Source organism: Apteryx rowi, unplaced genomic scaffold, assembly GCF_003343035.1.
Source record: "Apteryx rowi isolate R43461 unplaced genomic scaffold, aptRow1 scaffold_5, whole genome shotgun sequence".
NCBI lineage: Eukaryota > Metazoa > Chordata > Aves > Apterygiformes > Apterygidae > Apteryx > Apteryx rowi.
The window spans coordinates 5960505-5980993 of NW_020450760.1; the positions used below are offsets into that span (position 1 = coordinate 5960505).

General features: G+C 38.1%; 2 protein-coding genes across 10 annotated transcripts in view; both read left to right on the forward strand.

Annotated features, from left to right (window-relative positions):
- Window positions 1–6669, forward strand: part of CLMN (calmin) — a 28567-nt gene extending 21898 nt beyond the window's left edge. The window contains exons 11-15 of the mRNA XM_026079451.1: window positions 309–1616; window positions 2486–2661; window positions 3607–3667; window positions 4822–4883; window positions 6509–6669. Coding sequence (XP_025935236.1) covers window positions 309–1616; window positions 2486–2661; window positions 3607–3667; window positions 4822–4883; window positions 6509–6662 — 1761 coding nt within the window. The 3' untranslated portion in view covers window positions 6663–6669. The remainder of the gene's footprint in view (window positions 1–308; window positions 1617–2485; window positions 2662–3606; window positions 3668–4821; window positions 4884–6508) is intronic.
- A 13259-nt stretch (window positions 6670–19928) lies between these two features.
- The window catches only part of DICER1 (dicer 1, ribonuclease III), a 73033-nt gene continuing 72472 nt past the window's right edge, over window positions 19929–20489 (forward strand). For 7 of the 9 annotated variants that reach the window (XM_026079461.1, XM_026079462.1, XM_026079468.1 and 4 more), the window contains exon 1: window positions 20242–20381. The gene's annotated coding sequence lies outside the window, so the exon portion shown is untranslated. The other 2 variants (XM_026079463.1, XM_026079464.1) reach the window with 2 other exon arrangements.

Below are 20489 nucleotides of genomic sequence, written 5' to 3' on the forward strand. Positions count from 1 at the left end.
AAGCCAAGTCAGTTGTCTCTGTAGGTGCAGCAGGGAGAGATTAATACATTGACTGCTGAGGAGTAGGCTTGTCTGCATTCTAATCATCTTGTACAAGTGGCTTCTTGATGTTGAGCTTTGTTCAACTCACTTGACTTGCCAAATTGGTTTCCCTACTTTCAAGATAAGTGAGTCATTAATTGGTTATTCACAAGGTAATGGGGTGATGGGCCAGTTAATTATTCTTTCTGTAGCATTTAGGAAGTGTAAAATGTATGTAAAATGTAAAAAGTATGATTTGTGTTTTAATGGTGTGTCATCACTTACAGGAAGACTTTACAGATCCTGACAAGGAGTTTCCAATTGAGTCTACATATGTCCACATCAAAGACACACCTTCAGAACAGGAGAGCAAAATCTTGATTTTAAGTGAAAGTGAAGACAATATGTATACTGTTAACCATGAAAGGAGTCATCCTGCTCCTCCAAAGGTTCATATTCATGATACCCCAGAGAGAATCCAGTCAGAAACTGTTCCTGAAAAATGTMATGGCAAAGCATTAGGTGATTCACAGGAAACCTTTGAAGAGGAGCCTAAGAGGCCTACCTCTCTGAAAATTTCAGGATCTGTCAGTTTTGAATCCRTTTCCTCTTGGGAAGTTCTTAGTGATAAATTGATCCCAAGTGAAGGGGGCATATATGATGATCCACTGAAACAGAATAATGACCTTTCTCCAGCTGTTCTGACAGATCAGAAAAATTCTGTAGACTCTTTTGAAGATTACTCTGAAGAACTAACTAGAGAGACCTCTACTGAATATGACAATGAAACTAAGAGCCTATCAGCCAATACTTCTTCTCTGAGTCCGTCATCTTGGACTTCAGGTATTCTTACAGATGAATCCATAAATAAAGTAGAAGAGACCAAACCCCAGGCTTCAAGTTTTTTACCAGAAGATACCTCAAAACAAGAAGATATGCATAAATATGCTCTTCATCTTCTAAATGAGGACATACTGAAAATTCCAGAAAATGAACATACAAAGCAATCACCTGTCTTTGAGGCAACAGAAACTAACCATTGTTTATTGAATAACTCTAATCTCAAAAGCCAAGACCTATCTACACTGCATGAAACAGCTGATGACTCTCCCTCAGATGTACCTAAAAATCCAGAGGACCTGGATAGCTGTGATGAAGTTGAGTCTTCAGCTGAAGTGTTACCCAGTTCTTCAAAAGTATCTGTAATACCCCATGATCTATTTTATTATCCACATTATAATGTCCCCATATCAGCAGTTTTGGATGCTTATGTTGAGCCTCATCTTGAAGATTATGATATTGGAAATGACAAATCTTATTCTGAATCAGTAACAGATGTTTTACATGAGAAGGGGATCCCAGTGCAGAACTACAAGGAAGATCCTCCAGAGGCGGATTTAGGAAATAAGCTAGGTGTCTCTCCATCAGAAATGAGTACTGAGAACCTAGAGGAGGAAAAAATGGATGCTAACAATCACATGAATTCTTCCTATGAAAAGGAAGTGGCTTTACTAATAGGAAAAGAGAAAGAAATTGAAAAAGATGGCAAAAAAGCCACCAGCCCTCAAGATTCCACTATTTCCCAACATCCTGAGGTACTTTCTTTTCTTAATGGTAGCATTTCTTGTGTATATATGGGCAGTTAGCACCTGAATTCAATGCTTTTCATTTGCTGTATAAGCTCATTAGAGAAATTATGTAACATATATTTGGTTTCTTGTCCCACAACACTATTTGCCACAGCCCTCTATTGGAAGGAATGGGATCACAGATACCTGAGGAGATCTGACATTATTAAAAGATTCAGCCTACAGAGCATAAGCCCAAAAAATACTGCAGAAATGTGAATTTTACTGCTGTTTTAAAAACAGTTTGAGGCTTCTGCATAATCCATAAGCCTAAAAGATTATTACAGAGGGTATTTTTAATAGTGCTCTGTAATGAGATGAACAGTAAGTAATATTGTTGATATAGAAAGGATACAGATAAAGACAATTTCTGTCTGAATCTGAGTAAGTTTGCCTATGAAAACTTTAAACCAATCTGAGTAGGAAAGGTCAGGTAGGTAAAGCTAAGGTTTGTCTACACTGGAGGAGGAGGAGGAGGAGGAGGAGAAGGGGGGAAATTTGGTAACTATTCTGTGTATTGGATTTAGGCAATGTGCTATTGTAGCTATTCTTGCAGACACTGATTTTGAATTTTGTCTTAAATGTTTTCCAGCTTAGTAACTTTAGATAGTGTTTTTCAGGAATAAGTGTCCACTTGAGAATAATTTTCAAGAAATGATTTTTTTTTTGCTGGAAGCACTGTTTGGCTTTTCATTTGCTTTTTATCCTGCTTAATGAGACCTTCAATGTTGTACTATGTGCAATTTACCAGTTGAATAGACTATGCCACTAAGATACTGCAAGGGGTGGGGAATCAGTTTTGTTGTCTAATGGAAAATGTTTCTTAATTTAAACAGGCTGAAGTAGACCATCTAGATGATTTATCAAAAGCTGTGAAGACACCAGAAAAAAGTAGTAAAAGGAAGGAAAAAAGAAAAAATGTGATCAAAGACTTACGGATTTCGAAAGTTGGGGCTACTACTCTATCACTAGATAAACTGGAAGAAATTGCTGATTGTCAGGAATTTACCAGGTATTTCCCATTAGCTCAGTCTTAAATACACCTAACCTTGATATGAGAGTCTAGTCGTAAAAAGCGTGCCCTGACCTTTGGATATTTCTTGTAGCTTTCTTTTGGGAGTAGTGTATTTGGACTCACTGGCTTCTTCCTGTGTTGCTCTCAAACATGTCGAGCAATTCAGTGCCAGTGGACTTGATTTGACCTTGCTGTGATGTTTTTTGGTTTGTCAAAACACACAAAACCAACTGGAATCCCAGAGCATTTTGAACACAGCTGTGTTCTAACTGTTTTTCCAAGAAAGAGTTTTTGTGATGTAGATGAAATAATTGATTATGAAGTCCATGGACTATGAGTCCATTGAACTACTTTATTTAATTGATATTTCTTGGCCTTTTTTCTATCTGTGAAAAAGTGAATGAGACACTCAGCTCATTTTACTCTTTCACTTCTGTTCCCTCTTACCTTCTAATTTAGTCCTTAGGCAATGTGTTTGAGTGGGACATGAACTGTAATTTGTCAGTGCTTGTAAGTGAACCACTCTAATAAATTTGAAAGAATCTGCTTACAAAAACCTGTAATCTCCTTCTTCAAGCTTTCTTTGACATGGAATGCCTTTCAATATTTTTTAAATGGTCAACCATCAAATTGGTAAGTTGGGATATGGTCTCACTTAAATGTAAATGATGCCAAAGGTGCAAAAACCCTATTGAATACTGTTTTTCAGAAAAGATTCAAATTTGGGCATTTGGATTTTTATGTTATGGGTCAGATTTTCTCAAAACTACTGTTTATAATGTTGCTGATTAATTCAAATCCATATTCTAATGCATGCAAGAATGCCTACTTGTGGTTTTGCATAACCTAAAACTAACATAAACAATTGCAGTGGCTCTCTTTGAAATCAAAGCAAAACTTATATTTATTWATTTAAAGACTGTGCTTTTACATGCATTTCAGAACTAGTTACAGTGATTCCAGCATTTATCTCCGAAAAAGGTTTCCTAATACTTCTGAGAAGGTAAGAATATGGAAATTTATCTTTTTCTCACTATTTCACTATTTCCCTTTAACTCCAAAAATTCAAATACTGTGTATATAAGCTCTCTATATAAAAATAATTGCTCTCTGTATAAGCTCTGTGATAACACAATAGCTCTACAACTTCTAATAATTTTAGTGCCAAAACCAGGAATAGCTTAAAAGCTTTATTGAATTATTCCAAACATATGTAACTATCCCAAATATATAGTATAGTCAAATATATGTATATAGGAACTTTACTGAACCTTGAACAAACCTACAAAGGAGTAACTAATACTACGATGAAATCTATTGTAATTTTTAGGCTTATTTTGTCATAATTATATAGCTGCAATTTTTCACTTCTTTGAAGCTGCCTTTATTTGCTGCTCCAGTTTCTTTTAGTTTGTGCATTTTCTGTATGTGTGTAGGCATCCTTGTCACAGCCCTGCCAAAATGCTAAGTTTCTCTTGAAATGCACTTTTTACTAATCAGAACTGGGCTCTTTACCTCTCTTTTGTAGTAGCAGTAGTGTATTATACTATTTCAGCAGCAACAGCTAACCATTAAAGTAGTTCAGTTGTAATGTGAAACTGCATCCTTAATGGCAGATGTAATTCATACTGGTTTCTTGAGCGCATGCTATACAACTGACATCTGAATGCATTCTTTTTTAATTTTGAGGGAAGAGGCAGCAACAGCAGTCAGGCCACACTGAGCAAGGATAAGAGTATGTCTCTTCCCAGCACAAAATTAAATTCTAACCTTAGAGTTTAAAGAAATTTTGTCACTGATGTTTAATGAAATTGAGATTTCACACAGGTGCTTTAGTCTTGTAATGCTATCAGTGCTACTAGAAATATATATGAATGAGGAGAGTTTTATTCAAATGAATAAAAGCAGTTGAAAGCACCAAAATCCTGTTTTTTCACGACGCTTTTTTTTTCTTTTTTGTGTATCAGACTGACGTGGTGGATGTGCGGGTGGGAAATAAATTTAGAAGCACCACTTTCATTTAATTTGAGCAAACTTTAGACATACTCTGCATAGAATGCATGCACAGTGGTCTTTGTGAGACACTGAATTTCATCTTTTTATAAAATATATTCCTGTGTRTTCCCTTATGTTTGTGTGTTTGTTGATTTGTTTAAGGAAACCTCTGGTGAAAATGAGCAGAAGACGACAAATATGGATGAAAAGCTCATAATCATCAGGTGAGTGATTTTTATGCAGACAAATGCTTTTKCAAGGAATCCGTAACTTCTAGGTACTTCTAACAGTGCTACAAAAGCGAAATGAAAATTAACTATAATGGTGGAGACTGGAATGGAAATCTTGTGTACTAGCTTGAAGCCTATATTTCTCATAGGTGTGAGATACAAAGCTTGTTTGTTGCTAGATCTCACCTTAGCTAAACAGCCTTTTTCTGGCTCGAGCTGCCTAAGTAAAATTTTAAGCATTTTCCCCACATGGACATTTCAGACCAAGAAAGGAGTGGGAGGAGTTCAAATATGAGGCCCTCTGGCAGTGCTGGCCAAGACTGTTTCCAGGTCTGCAAGATTGCTGAGACAATGTATGGCATGGTCAGTGCTAGGGGTAGATGATATTTCAGCGTAGTTCTGTTAGAGCACCCATGAGCTTCCATAATTTCTGTGTGTGGTCAGCTTGAACTTAGGGTGCCTCCAACTCAGATAAAGCACTTTGCATTTTACCATATATTAAACTTAGAGCTGTGATGGTGCTGAACCCAAAGCATGTATCCCTTCTGAAGTAGGTCTTATGTATCTATGTAAGAAGCCAGCATTGCTTTACTTTTTCCCTCTCAGTTGATGTGAAGTAGTACTTCCTAGAACTTCTTGTTAAAATGGCGGTGCAGCTAATTGCAGAAAACACACAAAATATTATCAGGGCCCAGTGTCCTAGTCTCACTTATGCTTCTGTTAAAAAGAATATGAATAGCTGTCACAGTTATGCCTGTTTGCAGACTGCTGATATTGAGCAAGTTTTGTCTAATACTCAGTGATATATTCAGTATAAGATTTGAGCGAGCAGGATGCCCTAAGCCAGAAAAAGGACTCGCTAAAACAGGCCAATTTTCTCCAAAGGTAAATAAAATCCCAGAAGGTGATGCATATGGCATTGTAAAATGAGTGTACTATCTTGCACCATTTAAAATAAGCCCTCTCCTTATCTTTGTGAGTGCTCAGTAATACTGACAGAGTCCATAGGGCTTTGCCTTTATGAACTGCAGTTGGAATTTTGGCGTTGTCCTTGAAAACCCAACTGCTAGTTTGTTTCTGGAAGTCTAGGGCTTTTTCTGTTTAACATTTTGGATGTCTGACATGAGAAGCTATAAAAGTAGCTGATTTGGGGGAAAGTAAGAGAATGCCTTCCCTCTGCAAGTCTAATCTTTCTCTACTGTCAAGTCAGATACTCAAACAGTGTAGAAGAAAAATTATAGAAGTGTAATATAAGTGTTGTCCACAGCTATGTTTATAGTTCTGAAAGTAAAAGGCTATCTTTTTGACTGATGGGAATTGGCTTATATCAGAAGAATTTACTATAATGTCATATAGTTAAATACCTGAGAATTTGTCCAGAGTYTTCAGTGGAGTAAGAGCTGTGTATGTTGGTTCGTAAGGAGACACATTGCAAAAGCCCATTGTGCACTTCATTGTCTTGCTTGGTCTCCAACTGATTGGATTGAAAGGGTTCATTAAACTGCTGTCTTTTAGTTTGCCTTCTGGTCTTTACAGTCCATGTTAACAGTGGTTTGGGTTTGTTTTGTTTTGTTTTGTTTTGGCTGCCTCTTACCAAATTCTGTCCTGTCTCTTTTCAGGAAGAAGAAGGACTTGGAAGCAAGCAGGACTCCAGCACCGACTCAGCAGACTCTGAGTGTCGAACACCGAGAGCTGTTCTACTTCATTGTTTTCCTCTGGGTGCTGGTCTACTGCCTTTTACTTCTTCCACAGCTTGTCAACAACATACCTTGATCTCTGTGAGGTGTGTGGAAAATAAAAGATAGTGGTCTGATTGTTTTGTGTACCTGCATATGAATATGTTCCTTCAGGTGAAGCACAACTATAAATGTAGGACCTGGTATTTGTGGTTATTATCAGGCTCTCCTCATTTCCTCTACTGTTGTGCTATGACTGTGTCTAAGCACATTTTGTATTATGACAATTGTGTAAATATATATTAAAAAAAACTGATTTAGTAGATGCTATTTTGTACATTTGTGCCTTGCTTTATAATATGCTAAATAAAAATGGATAATTGTCAGTAGAAATATGAATAGTTCAGAGCTCCAGTCTTCAAAAATGATTCTTCTGGCTTCATTTACTGGTATAGGGCCCTACAGCTGTGGAAGATGGGTGGTTTTTGACTTGCTTATGAATCTGGCCCACCTGAAAGGGCAGGTCTTAGAATGCTCTTTCACATTTTTCATGGATTTTTTTGATAGAGATGGAGGTACAGAATTTGCTTAACCTAGGATATTTAATATAATTCTAATGGCAATCCAGTGGAGTAACAAAATCAGGTTGGGTTTTATTTGGGGAGGAGAGTTTGTTTTTTAAGGACTTGAATTCATTGTTGTCCTGCACCTGTCATGTTTAATTTGCAGTAACAAATTGGTGTGAAGTGTGAAGAACATACATTCTAGCTGCTTCTAAGATCATAGGGGAATTCTTAATCCAGACTCTTCTGTAGAGAATACCTGAAGAAATATATTTTTTGTATGTTACTGATGGTGGCCATCTTTGAAAAGGTGTTCAAAATCTTAATAATTTTATCAGGAACAGATGCTGTTCTTTTTTTTTTTTTTTTTTTACAAAGGTACCTCCCCACTTCTGAGACTGCATCTGCTTCCTTTTTCTTTGCATCTTTCCCTTGTCAGATCATATGAAGATTTCTTTCTTTTGAAGATATGAAAAGTAATAGGCAACCTAATTTGTTGTGGCAATGTTGAAGCACAAGTCATAGTAAGAGGATTAGAAATATCCTTTAGGTGCCCAAAACAATAGAGGAAGAAATGACAGATGTAAAACTTGATACAGAAAAATGCTGACAGCCTGTATTTACTCTCTAGTACAACTGAAGAAACTTCTGTGGCTTGTCCATAGACACAGTTGTGCCACTTAGGCATCTTTTAATTTTTATTCAGATCAGTGATTACTTTAGGATATTATATTTAGAGTTTTAGCCAGAGGAGGAAAGAGAAATCTTCAAATTCAATTCGATAGCAATAACTTTTGTCCATGCAACTTTTAGTGAAGTCACTATTTGTCATCAGCACATTTTGAGTTTCATAGTATGCTTTATGAAACTATGTCATGCTGCTGCTTCCTCTTGAAAATTCGTAAGTTTGACTTCAATGTGCTTCATAAAAGGAATGTTTTGGCTAAAATAGATCCTTGAAGCATTAGTGTTAGTGCTTTTTCTCCCAAAGAACAGAACTTAATACAGAATCYTTATAGCTTCATCCTGAAATCCAGTGAATACTATGCTGAAGCATGGCAGCTCTTTAGTAGTAGCARGTAGCAATGGCAAAGTGTTAATAGCTCTTCATTATGTGCCACTCTTCATAGGCTCCATTGGTTTTTGACAACTTTTTCTGAGCCTTTGTGTCCTATTCTCTGGTCTTTGCAATTCTCTTAGTCTTCAAGAGAAATTATCTGGAATTGGATTACAGTCTCTTCATAAAACATTAAAGCTATCAAAGTTAAATCAAGTAAAAGAACCTCCCTTCTGTCTTCTTTCCTTTCTCGTAAGAATATTAATCATAATGAGGAGGTCTTTGGGTGTCTCATCTAAACAAACAACTGATGTCCATAAAGAGTAAAAAAGTGAATGGGAATGCATTGATGCCAGCAATTTCATTATGCAATATTTTCTTCCAACAAAGAGGAAACCCAGGCTTTTCCTTCTTCCCTCCCACTGATGAACAGTGATTGAAGCAGTGGAATGAGCAGTTTAAATGTCAAACAGCATGCAGCAATTGCCTTGATTATCTCACCCAATGTTTAGACTGAAGTGTGTTTTCAGGTCTATCCCATGAAGAGATGGAGATTGTTTCTTCTGTGCAAAATAGATGAAAATAATTCTAGATAAGTCCATTATACTTGGCATTTAGCAGCTTTCTATACTTGGGGTGTTTTTTTTTTGCTTGATTCATTGTTTTTTTGCTATAACAGAACCAGTCTACCTTACTCAGCCATGCCATGGGTAAGAGAATCCAGAGTAAAGCAGTAAGAGTGATTATACTGGTGTAGTCAGCTGTGGATGAAAAGATACTGTACTCCTTAGGAGTTCTGCCATTACCTGGAACTGCACGAATGACACCTGCATAAGCAGCAGCTCCCCCCACTTAACAAGATGTGCACTTTGAGTTGTAAGCCTGCATCTATTCGAATGAGTGGTTCTTCCACAGTGCAAGTCCCTATCCCTCATTCCAAATGCCCTATTCTGAAAACATTGCTTGTTGGAAAACACTGTTATTGGACTTTGTGTCCTATTCTTAGCTTGGAGTCTAAAAGCCAGATTGTGAAACGTTCACTGTGGCAAAACCTCTTGTTTTTAACTTGCTTGTTAGAGGACTGTCTTCAGGTATCTGAGGTTTTAAAGGCTGGTGGTCAGTTTGAATACTCATGTATCCATCTTCCACCAGGTCTGTGCCCTGTCTGAATAAGGGAGGTTTTTCTGAATAAAAGGCCTCACTTTCTGAAAAGTGCTAAGCTGTAACTCACCTCATTTGATATTTGATTTAGCAGCAGAATTCACATATATAAGGGTACTGATCTGTTAAGTCCTTTTCTAAAACCAGTTCTTGTTAAGCAAACTTACGGATAGCAGAGTATTGTGAAGTGTAAGTGTTGGGAAGTGCTTGAGGATCACTAGATAAAAGGTGTTTGATATTCACAGCAGCACCATTAAAGACTCTGAGAGGACTATAATAGTATGGTTCAATGTTATTCTAGTACTGTAATTTAACTGCAAAGTGTTTTTTTGAAATTTTATAGAAAGTGCAAGAAAAGAAATACTATTAAAGATAGAAAACCCCTAAACATTTACGGGGCAGATGCTGCAGAGTTGAAGAACTGAGTTCAACAGTCRCGTAAACTGGAAATGAACGTAGCCTTTGCCAAATTGCAGAAAATGATCAGGACGAGGATAGGGCAAGTACAGATTACAGTAAAAAATGACAATCACTTTTCAATGCCATGAATATTTTTGATGGATTGAGCTCTAAAATGTATTTTTATTGAGTTTCTAGACTGTAATGAATGCATCTACAGAATTTTATGCAAAGCTTCAGAGTTCAGCTGTTTTAAAAGAGATTTTTTTATATAGCAGTGATTATTTTATCTATATATTTAATAGAACTGTAAAACCATTTTAAAAGTACCTGTAAAATTCTATGTATGTGATATGCCTATTTATTAATTATGAATAATGAGTATAAACATTAAGCTATTCATCAGTTGCATCATCCATTTGGAAACTGGAAATAGGAGATTTCTTGATGAACAGTAGACTAGAAAAATATGGGAAATGATCAAGTACAATTGTGTGATTCTTGCATAGCAATATATCATTTTGTGATGTTAACTTTCAGCTAAAGTTGCAAAACATACTGAGTGATTAAGCTATTTTTTCCCCTTAAATTCACTTCCTAAGGCTGAAATTTCTACATGTTGATATTTGATATCTAAACACATTTAAATCCTCTACATCTTTTCATGACTGTCTGTCTATTCTAGCTCAGTGTGACTGTGATTTCTTTATCCAAGTAGTGTCCCATTGAGTTTACTGGGGTGCTGTGCAGATGTTAGGGTTTTCTGCACTGATCCCTGCAGGATCAGAGCTTTAGAAGATGTATTGAACCAATGTAAATGCTCTCATACTCAGCCATCTAGCGAGGTAATAGTTAAAAGATAATAGTGCATTATGACTTATGCTAGCTTTAAGTACTTGGAGTCCCTTCTTGCCAAGCACAGACTTGAATGCATCCAGTGATGTGTTCAATTCCTTGACTTCTGTGGAAGTCAATGTGACCCATCTGTGTGCTAAGCACACACCACAGTATCTGGTCCTGAGGTGATTTAAATCAGCTTTAAACACATAGGCCAGGAAGTAGCCTATGTATTGCCATAGAGCTGGATCCCAACAATTACAACCTATACAAACAGTGCCAATGACTTTAGTTAATCCCTTTCTATGAATAGGATTTGCTTGCATAAATTCTGTAGGATCAAGCCCTTATTCTTTCCAGCAAATTAATATGTACTTCCATTTTTCATTAAGAGAGCAACAGAGGGGGGAATGAATGGTTGGAATTCAATGGTAAGATTACTGGTTGGAATATGTCTGTGAAAGTTCCCAAACCTTTACAGTTGAAAGCTCTTACCCTGACAATAAGTTGCCCATTTTGTTTTTAATTGGGCTAATAAACAGTGAAGGTGAATGGAGGACCTCCCTCCAAGTTTTTGTATTTCCATGTTGTGCAGTTATTGTCAGGTAAATAACATCAAATTCTTCCCCTCTGCATAACAACTGATAAAGCTAATTTAAAACTGCCCTGCTTACAGTTTTTCATGTTCCAGTTTTGCATAGAAACAGGAATTGCACTAGAGCTTGTTTTTTTTTTTCCCCCAAAAGCACAAAATTGCTGAAGCTATTTAGGCAAGAGGATGGGATTTATACACACCTTCAAATGATATGAAAAAGACATATTCTGAAGGGGATAGCTTCCTTCCCCTGTCCATCTCTAGACACACAACTCTAGCCCACAGAGGGCTGATGATCTCCTTTAACTGAGGATTAAAAGAGGTAGAACTGTCATTTAACCCTTTTATTCTCAAGTGCCATGTCTGTTTTGGGGTTATCATAACTGAAACTGTAGAACATCAAAGTATTTATTTCTTTCTCTGAATGTGAGACATGGAAAACTTTCTTCTGCCTCAGTGGCATTTTTGATGACTCCCTTCCAGGCAGCTGCTACTGCTGATAATGGAAAATGAGAACTGTGACATTTTCTCACCAGGAGGGAAATGTCTAAGTTTATGTGTCTGGAACATAAAATTGGCCCCTGGGTGATTAGTATACTTCTTTCTTCATGATAAGGTTAGAAGGGGCAATAAAATAATTAACCTTACCTCTCTGAGAAATACTAAAACATAACATTCCAAGAAAGGCTAGGTTCTGGCCTTCACTGCTGTGTTCAGGTCACGTAGTATTTTATTCCCAAAGTAGCTTCATTACTTTCACTGGGCATTCCTGAAACCTCACTGATTCATGGAATATATTCGCTCTGTGCCCAAACAAYAATTCATACATTGGGGTTCTGATCCATGGCTATTACTAGACAATAACAAATAATCATTAGTATTTAGTTAGAAATGACTGGTCTGACCTTAAGTAGAGTAACTTTTAAATTATGTGCCGCTCATTTTTTGAGAAGAATAATGAAATCATCATTTTTTAATATTGAATAACTTATACAAGTCAAATATTTCTATATTTGTTGTAACCAGATAAATTCAGCTTCTGCTTTTCTCTTGAGCAAAGCTTATTTTAGTTGGCATACCACTTCATGATATCATATTCTTCTGTGTAAATGCTGAAGAAACTGTTTCATCCTTTTTGTTAATGTTCTCCAGTTAAAATTTAATTTGTAAAGTGCTTGTTTGCTAAAGAGTTAATGAGGGACTGTTATGGTGAAGAAATCATTTGTAAGTAAGGAATGTACTATTTAAAATACATGCTTCTCTTTGGCAAGTGGTCAGGAATGATGGTTATTTAAATGAGAAAAAATGCTGGGAGGATTTGAGTGGTATCAGAAGACACAGACATACTGAAGAAGGTCTATTTTTGAGTACTTTCAAATACATTTCTTCTGAATGCTCTCAATCAGTGGTATAAATTGAATGTTTGCACTTGTTGCTCAAAGCTAATTTTTGTGAGAAAGAAATGTATACTTGTGTATAGTTGGTATAATAGAAAACAAATTGTTTTTAGAAATTGTTACTCTGTAATACGAATAGTATTTACTAGTGAATAGTTCCACTTTATTTTATAAAATCTCCAATTTTGAAATAAATGGACAGGCTTCCTTTATATAATCTGTTATTTGTGGGTTTGTCCTTTTCCCCCAAGAAAATATCTCCAAACATCTGATTTCAGGAGAGATCACTATTTTCTTCTTATTATGCATTTTCATTCCCAGAAACTATATTCACCTAGCAGAAAGATCTCAGTAAACAGAGTGAATTCATAAAGTTCATTCTTTACGCACCTACCCCAAAAGTGACTTTTAATTTTAGAGGAAGAATCGAAAATTTTTTTTCCAATCAACAAACAGAATGAACTTCAATTTTTTTATGGAGGTGAAGATTTGTTTATTTATTAGTGCATAGAAATTGGCATTGTATAGGTGATTCATGGGAAAGCTTAGAAAAAACAATTGTGTTGAATTATATACTGTTCTCACATTCARTTTTTCTGGCCTGTTTCTATGTAAGTGTCTAAATGTTTGGACTAGTGGATTACTAAATTACTAGACACAATACTGATTCATATTTACTGTGTTCTCCCCGCTACACCTTAGTTTCCTTTGAAGTATATAAGCAAAGGAAAATAATCAAAGTACAACAGAGATGCAGTACAGTTTAGAATCAGACCTATGATCTGTCTCCTAAAGATATATCTAAACTGGATAAACAGAGAGAAAGAAAACAGCGTATGGGGAATGGAGTTAGAAGTGCTTCTTCTCTAATTATAATTAAAGGTTGGTGGGTATCATACTTCAGGAATTCTATTTCCTGCTACAAAATCAAGTCACTTTGCATACTCTCAATGTGTTTATCTCCACCCCTGAAGTAGCTGGTACTGGATGATATTGGACCATCCTCCCCCATATCTAAGGCTTGTAGGTAGTTAGAGATTATTGATAATGCTGTTGAGGATTTGGCATATTGGGGTCCAGTCCTGTTGGCAGTGCTGACTTCAGTACCATAACATTAAAATCTCTAGATATAATTTGAGACTGGTAGCTTTTATTGGTGTAGTGAATGATGCTTAAGTGAAGAATAAAAAGTTTGTGATTTTTTAAAAATTGAGTAAATTTTTTGCAGCTGACTGTCATTAGGAATTTGCAATTRGATTATGGGGGCTGAGGTTCAAATWGGCAAGTTGGGTTACCTCAGAGTTTGGGAGCAGAATAAATTTTTGCAAGAGTATGGGATCCAAACTTTAGTTGGAATTTAAACACAGAATAGGAACTGTTGTAGTTAATTTATTTTCTCTAATGAGGGATAAAAGTCATTCTGCTAGCCACTACAAAGATAATTTCTCTTTTCCTTGCTGTGTAAACATTTTGTAACTTAAAGAAGATGCAAGTGCAACATAGGAAATATAGCCATATGGATCATGATAGCAATAAAGACAAGCATAGGGTTCATTTCAGACAAGGGACCAGTATGCACACTGTAGGTGTGTGGGAGCCCAAGCCTTCTAAGGATAACCTCTGGACATCACGAACATATTCTGCTTGCTAGTGTATACTGAAACCTGTGATGTGTCTTCACTGCTTATTTTACCTGATTGATAAACAAAAGCTAGAGGGGACATGTGTACTTGTACCTTCAACTTGCTGGGCAGATATCAACAAAATCTTAGGCTTGAGCTGTGATTTCTGTTAAGACAGCAATAACATGCAGCCAGCTAATATAAAGTAATAATCTTCTTGAGTTCCTATTTGTATTGATGTTACAAAGATTATTTCCAGGAGAATTCACTACAATAATTTATGAAATGCCTTCCAGTGACTAATTCCATTCCTTGGTTAGATGGTACCACTGGCAGTTCTCTGTCCTGGCCAAACTGTACACATTACCTTGGAATATGATGTGACATATGATCAAAGCAAAATATATAGCTCCATCTGCTGTAAATACTTTGAACTGATTATTTTTGGATTACTTTTTTATGGCTGATCTGTACTGATTTACTGATTTATCTCTTTGCTGATATATATTGTCTGCATGTTAGCAAGAATCAGCGTAAGTGTAGCAGCTAAGTATTTTTATACTTTGCAAAATGGTATTTTTCTTGATTCTTGGGCAAAAAATGAGCATAAAAGAGTATTTTACAAGGGTATTAGGAACCTTTGTTAATTATTGTATAATAGATCTTTTGTACTGTCATTGTGAAATCCAGCTGCTTATGAAATGCAAAAATTAAATGATTTGCCTAAAGTAACCTTAAGTCAGCGATGGATAGGAAGAGATTTCCAGTTATGCTTCTGCTAAGCAAGGGCTCTCCGCAATAAGGAACAGCAACATTGTTTTTAGTCAGTAGTCATCAAATGCTGAGTCCTTTCACTGAAAGAGTGAATCAGTTGATATCACATTTTTATATTAATTTGAAATGGTAAAAAACAGTTTGAAGAGGTCAAAAAAGACACTAAAGCAATTAAAAATATTAAGTTTCTCTTGCACTACGGAAAACATCCTTATTTAGAGTTATGAAGTCTGGGTCATTGAAGTATGAAAGCACTTGGGAAAAAAGACTGCAAATAACATCTTAGAGGGGACCAAACTTTGTGCAAACCTGACACCTTTTTTAAATCTCAGCTCCAATTTTAGGAATGGATTCTGTTAAAATATAGGTTCTTTCTTTCTTCCAACTTCCTCCTCCATAATCATACCTGCATCTTTTTCTCATAACACATTACAGATGTTACTATTAGCAGTGTGGTTCAAATATTTGTAACTGTTTTCTGCAGGAGTTCACAACTATGAACTAAAAAAAACGGTAGCCAGACAAGGGCTGGTTGAGAGGAAAGTCTCAAGCTAAATTTTCTGAAACTGGGTGCAGAATAGTCACATCCTTGCCTTACCAGAAACTTGCTTAAAACACTCTGGCCTACAGTAGTTGCTGGATAACTGTCAGCTTATTTCAAAGTACATTATTGAAATAGTGTGTGATGTAGTGACAAAACAATGTCACGGCTGGTATCAACAGCAGAGAATAGAGGTCACCATTGACTTGCAGGAAGGAGTATCTTCAGAATCCATTTTAGAACTTGAGGAGATAAATCAAACCAAAAAGCACAAACCCTATTTTCTGCTGGCATAATTTCAAAATTCTACAGCATGAACAAGGCCAATTACTGTAAAACAGTGAGTTTTGCAGAAATTGCATTTTTGCTGTTTTCTAACACAAAGAGTGGTTTTTTTCTTATCCCACATGAAAAAATGGAAACAAAACCTAGCATCCCTTACTGATTTGATTTTTGGAAAGGGGAAGGGAGAGAATGTCTCTGTTTTGTTGTTGTTGTCTTACAACTGTTATCCCATTATCAATATTTCCAGTTTAAACGAAAAGGGGATAGCTACAGTTTGGTGCATTATCACTTATTCTGTTCTGGATTTAAATTAGTTGAGCTATTTATTCTGTTCTGGATTTTAATTAGTTGAGCTATTCTATTCCTTTTACCCAATAACCTTTTTTTGTTGTTTTTTTTAAATGAAACATTGAATATCAAGTAGATTGAAATATGTGGGATTTTTAGAATTTTGTATTGCATTGGTAAGTTCACCTTAACTTTCTTTACAAATCTTTTACAGAAATCTGTGAAATCAACATAAAAATTAATTTTTGATTTGGGGTTAAACTCTAACAGTTACGTGTCATAATACAAGCATATGACATAAAATATCCATTCCTTACAAAGGAGAGAAGATTGTGGTGACAGAATAACAAAGTACAGCACAAGATTGATCCTAACTGTGCTTTTAAATCACAAACTCCCGTCAGCAGGCTTAAGGAGGAAGTAGCTGTGGAAAAAGACACCCTTTTCTTTATATGAAAATAACCTCCAGAATTCTTCTGCCATTTATGTGTATTGTTTTCTGTGTTTTAAGTACTCTGCTTGCCTTCTCTTTGAACCTACTTGAATTGGATAAAATTAATTATTTAATCATGGCCTGCAAAGGATTAGGGAGGGTTTCTTTCTGCTCTATTTTACATTAGAAATAATAGAGAATGCCAATTTCCTTCAGTACTTCAGCTAAAATTGGAAAAATAGACACATGTTCTGACAGCTCCCACTGGATAAGACTGAGCAGCTGCTTCTCTTCCTAAGGTTTTGTCATGGGATAGAATTATTCTTCCATCCATAAAAACAGAAGGATGCCCCTTGTGTGCTATAAAAATACTTAATACTTTAATATTTAATAACATTAGCATTACAAAAGAAGAGTTCTAAATGGCAACAGAAGTTTGAGCCAAGTAAAGAAAACACTTAATTTGATAATACTCTAGGCATATATATCACTTTTCTCCTGAAATCATTTTACTAAGGTTTAAACCTTACAGTGCTCCAGCCAACTTTACCTTCTCATACTGATTTTGTAAGCACAGATAGTTATGTTATGGAAGGCAGTAAATCTCTGGTTGAGTGGGGATGGAATTAAGAAGGCTGCGTCTCCAGTGCCACATCTTCCATTGCATATGCAAAGTGTTTAGCACAACTTAAAAGGAGAGTGGTTGGCCAGAGGCAGCTTTTTATTACATTTATGATCTTATTATTGTCTCTTTATTAGGCAGCCAGGAGGATCTCCAATCCCTGTGTAAGTAAATGTGATCTTAGGATAGTCCTAACTTGCCCACCTGGACAACTACAAATTTAACTTGTGCTACAATTGCACACCTGAAACAGCTTGCAGTGTTTTGCAGAGCCAACAGGATCAGTGAAATACAGTATACAACCAAGTCTATCCACTGCGGAAAGGAGGTGCCAGGAGCAGGCAAAACAGAGCCAGGTATGTAAATTTACATTATTTAAAGATTTCCTTGCACAAGAATGACCACATTGCCCACATGTGGCTAAATCTTTACATTGTTGGTGTGGTGATGTATGAGTAGTCCACAGACCTGACTGTTCATTAGCACTATAGGTAGGTTTGTAGTCTGTTCTTCTGAGCTTTAATTGCCCCTATCACTACAGTAAAGTACACCTGATGTAAAAAATACACACTTTTTCCTGCACAGACAGTAAGAAAGTTACTCGAAAGTAATGGTGCTTTTGAATATGTGTATGRGTGAAGGACATGGAAAAAAAGTTAAGCAGGAAAACTGAATTTTGCATCTAGGAGTTAAAACGAGGCCATAGCAAATTGTGGTCCCTAACAGTACAGATTTGCACCGCTTACATCCATCTTGTAGCACAGTTGGCTGGTGATTTCATTTGTTYGTAATGTAAACAAAGCCCTGATAAGAAGGGCATCAGGGTAAAAAAGATGAGATATTAAATCCGTGGAGAGTAACAGGATAGTCTTAGAGCTGAATGTCACACACTGCAAATGATGAGCACAATGAGTTGAACAATGGGTAGGGTCTTGAGATTTGAGCCAGATGAAACTTTTTCATGGTCACTTCCAGGCATAGCTCTTCAGGAGTGAAGCAGCAATTTTGTTCTCTGTGACTTTTGTAATTGATGACCAGGAAATCAGCAGAATGATTCCTCTCTGGTTCCATAAAACTGCCATCAATATAGGGATGTGGCCAGACCGTAATGGGATGTGATTATTGCATTTCAACTCTCTGATGTTTCACCAGGATTTACATTATGCTGAAGGACTTTCGGACTCCAAATTTGAATCTATGAGTTATCCTTACTTTCCCTAATGCTTTACTTTCCATGCATACATTACTTCCCCTAATAAGCATCTGGTCGAGGCTGTAGCTATGGATATAAGTCATGCAGTAATCAAGCCTGGAGGTTTGACTGTTAGCTACATCTCTGTTAGGTGAGTTCAGTCTTTTCATCAGTCACAAAGAGAATGGTATTGGCAGGTGATGCCATGGGAGGTGGAACTAGTTTTAATTATCTGGGATTTGGAATTAAACTTTAAGGCAGCTCCAGATGTGTTAGTTCTCATAAACTGACTCATTCAACTCCTACGTCCTGCCTCACTGACCGAATCTTCAGCGTTATTACCGAGTCTTCTCCTATACCAGATAGTAGATGTTTGGCAGTCTGGTTACATTGCGGCCCAACTTAGACTTTAGATTATTTGTTCAAAGCTCTTTCACTGTTTGGCAAGTTTCACCTCAGTTTTTAGAGGGCACAGCTTACAGATTTTGATCTCAATAGTGTCATGGAAATAAAAGGTAGAAAATGGCAGTATGTGAAATCAGAAAAATTGTGTTCTGCTAATGTTTCAGCACCATACATTACCCTTATCTTGGGTTCTTCATCTGTGGACAAAGGCTTTTTGATGGTGGAGAAACAGTTACCCTTCATCAACTGTCTGTTTAATCCAAGAGATTTCAGGGCATTTTTTTTAATGTAGTTGTCATTAGTAATGTCACTTAAGCAAGTGAATGTCCACAAGAAACTGGAGTRAGACCAGTGGTCCAGCTAGTTGATACTTTGTCTCAAGCAATGGCAAAAGGAGGTGCTGTGTTGGGAGTACAAGAACCTGACCACTYCCTGTGGTCCTTTCTTCTTCCACTGTCATTGACTTAAGGATGTTAGGAGGTATCTTCCTACCTTTCTTTCCCTTTGGTATCTGTTTATGGACAGTGTGAATCTATTCTTTTTGGAACTGCTGATGCTATTTGCCCTCTGGTGGCAAGGGTTTCCAAGACCTTTCACTTTCATTGCTTTGAAACATTCATTTTTGACACCTTGATGAGAGAGACCTGTTCAATTTTCCTTTGTAAGGATGCACATCTCCTTGCAGTCATAAATGCAGTTCACCAGCTGGCTGAGATTGCACAGCAGTGCTGTTCTGCCAGCTCCAGTGGGGAGCAGTGAGCAGAGGTGGCTGCTAACCGGTAGCAGCCAGACTCACATCCATCTTGTCTGGGGCCAGTGCCAGCAAGGGCTGAGGGTGCCAGCTCCAGTGGTGGAAGAGCGGGGCTTTTCCTTTGGCAGGGAGGATACTCCTCATGGAAATGACTGCCTCTGCGTAAGGAAAAGTGGGATGCAGCAACAGAGTAGTGAGGGAGCCTCAAATTCCACTCGCCGTGACCAGCCCTTCCTCAGCAGCAAGAAAAATGCCCTGGCAGCGGCCTCCCCATTCCCACAGCCCTCACCAGCCGTGGGAGCCTCACCCCCTCCCAAAATGGCGGGCGCGGCCTCGGCTCAGCGGGGCCGCCCACCGCCTCTCGCGCGCGAGCCCCGCCCAAGCGCGTGCGCGGGGGGACACAGCACCGGGGGCTAAGCGCCTCGTGCTCCGCCGGCGGGGGGAGGGGAGCGCGCACACATGTGAGCCCCTGGACCACCCCTCGTCTCCTCAACCGCCGCTGTATCTCGCCATCGCATTGGCTAGCCTCTGAACCTTTCACCTTTTACCCGSCTTTCGCCGCCAATCGCCTGGCTCCTTTCATGCTGTGGGGATGTGGAGCGTGTGAGCTGCGCAGGGTGTCATTCTCGGAGCGGGCTTGCGTTGCGGGCGTTGGGCGGCTCCTGTTGGTATGGGTGGGAGGGGTGGGGGAGGTGCTCCGTTTGCGTAGGGCCGGCAGCGTAGGGGGAAGGGAGGGGGAGGAGGCTATCCTGGGCCCAGGTGAATGGAGGAACCTGACAGTTGGGGGGAGTGAGGAGGCGGCGGCGGGGAAATGGCGGCGGCGGCGGCAACAGCAGCACAATGAGACGCGGCCTGTAGTGGGGGGAAGCGCCGGGCTGGGTCCCGTCCGAGCAGGTAGGAGATGGCGGCCCAGGCGCGCCTGCCCTCGCCCCGGGAGCTGCATGGCGGCCGGGCACGGGTGCCGGAGCCCAGCGGCCGCGCCGGCCTGCGCTCGCCGCGGCC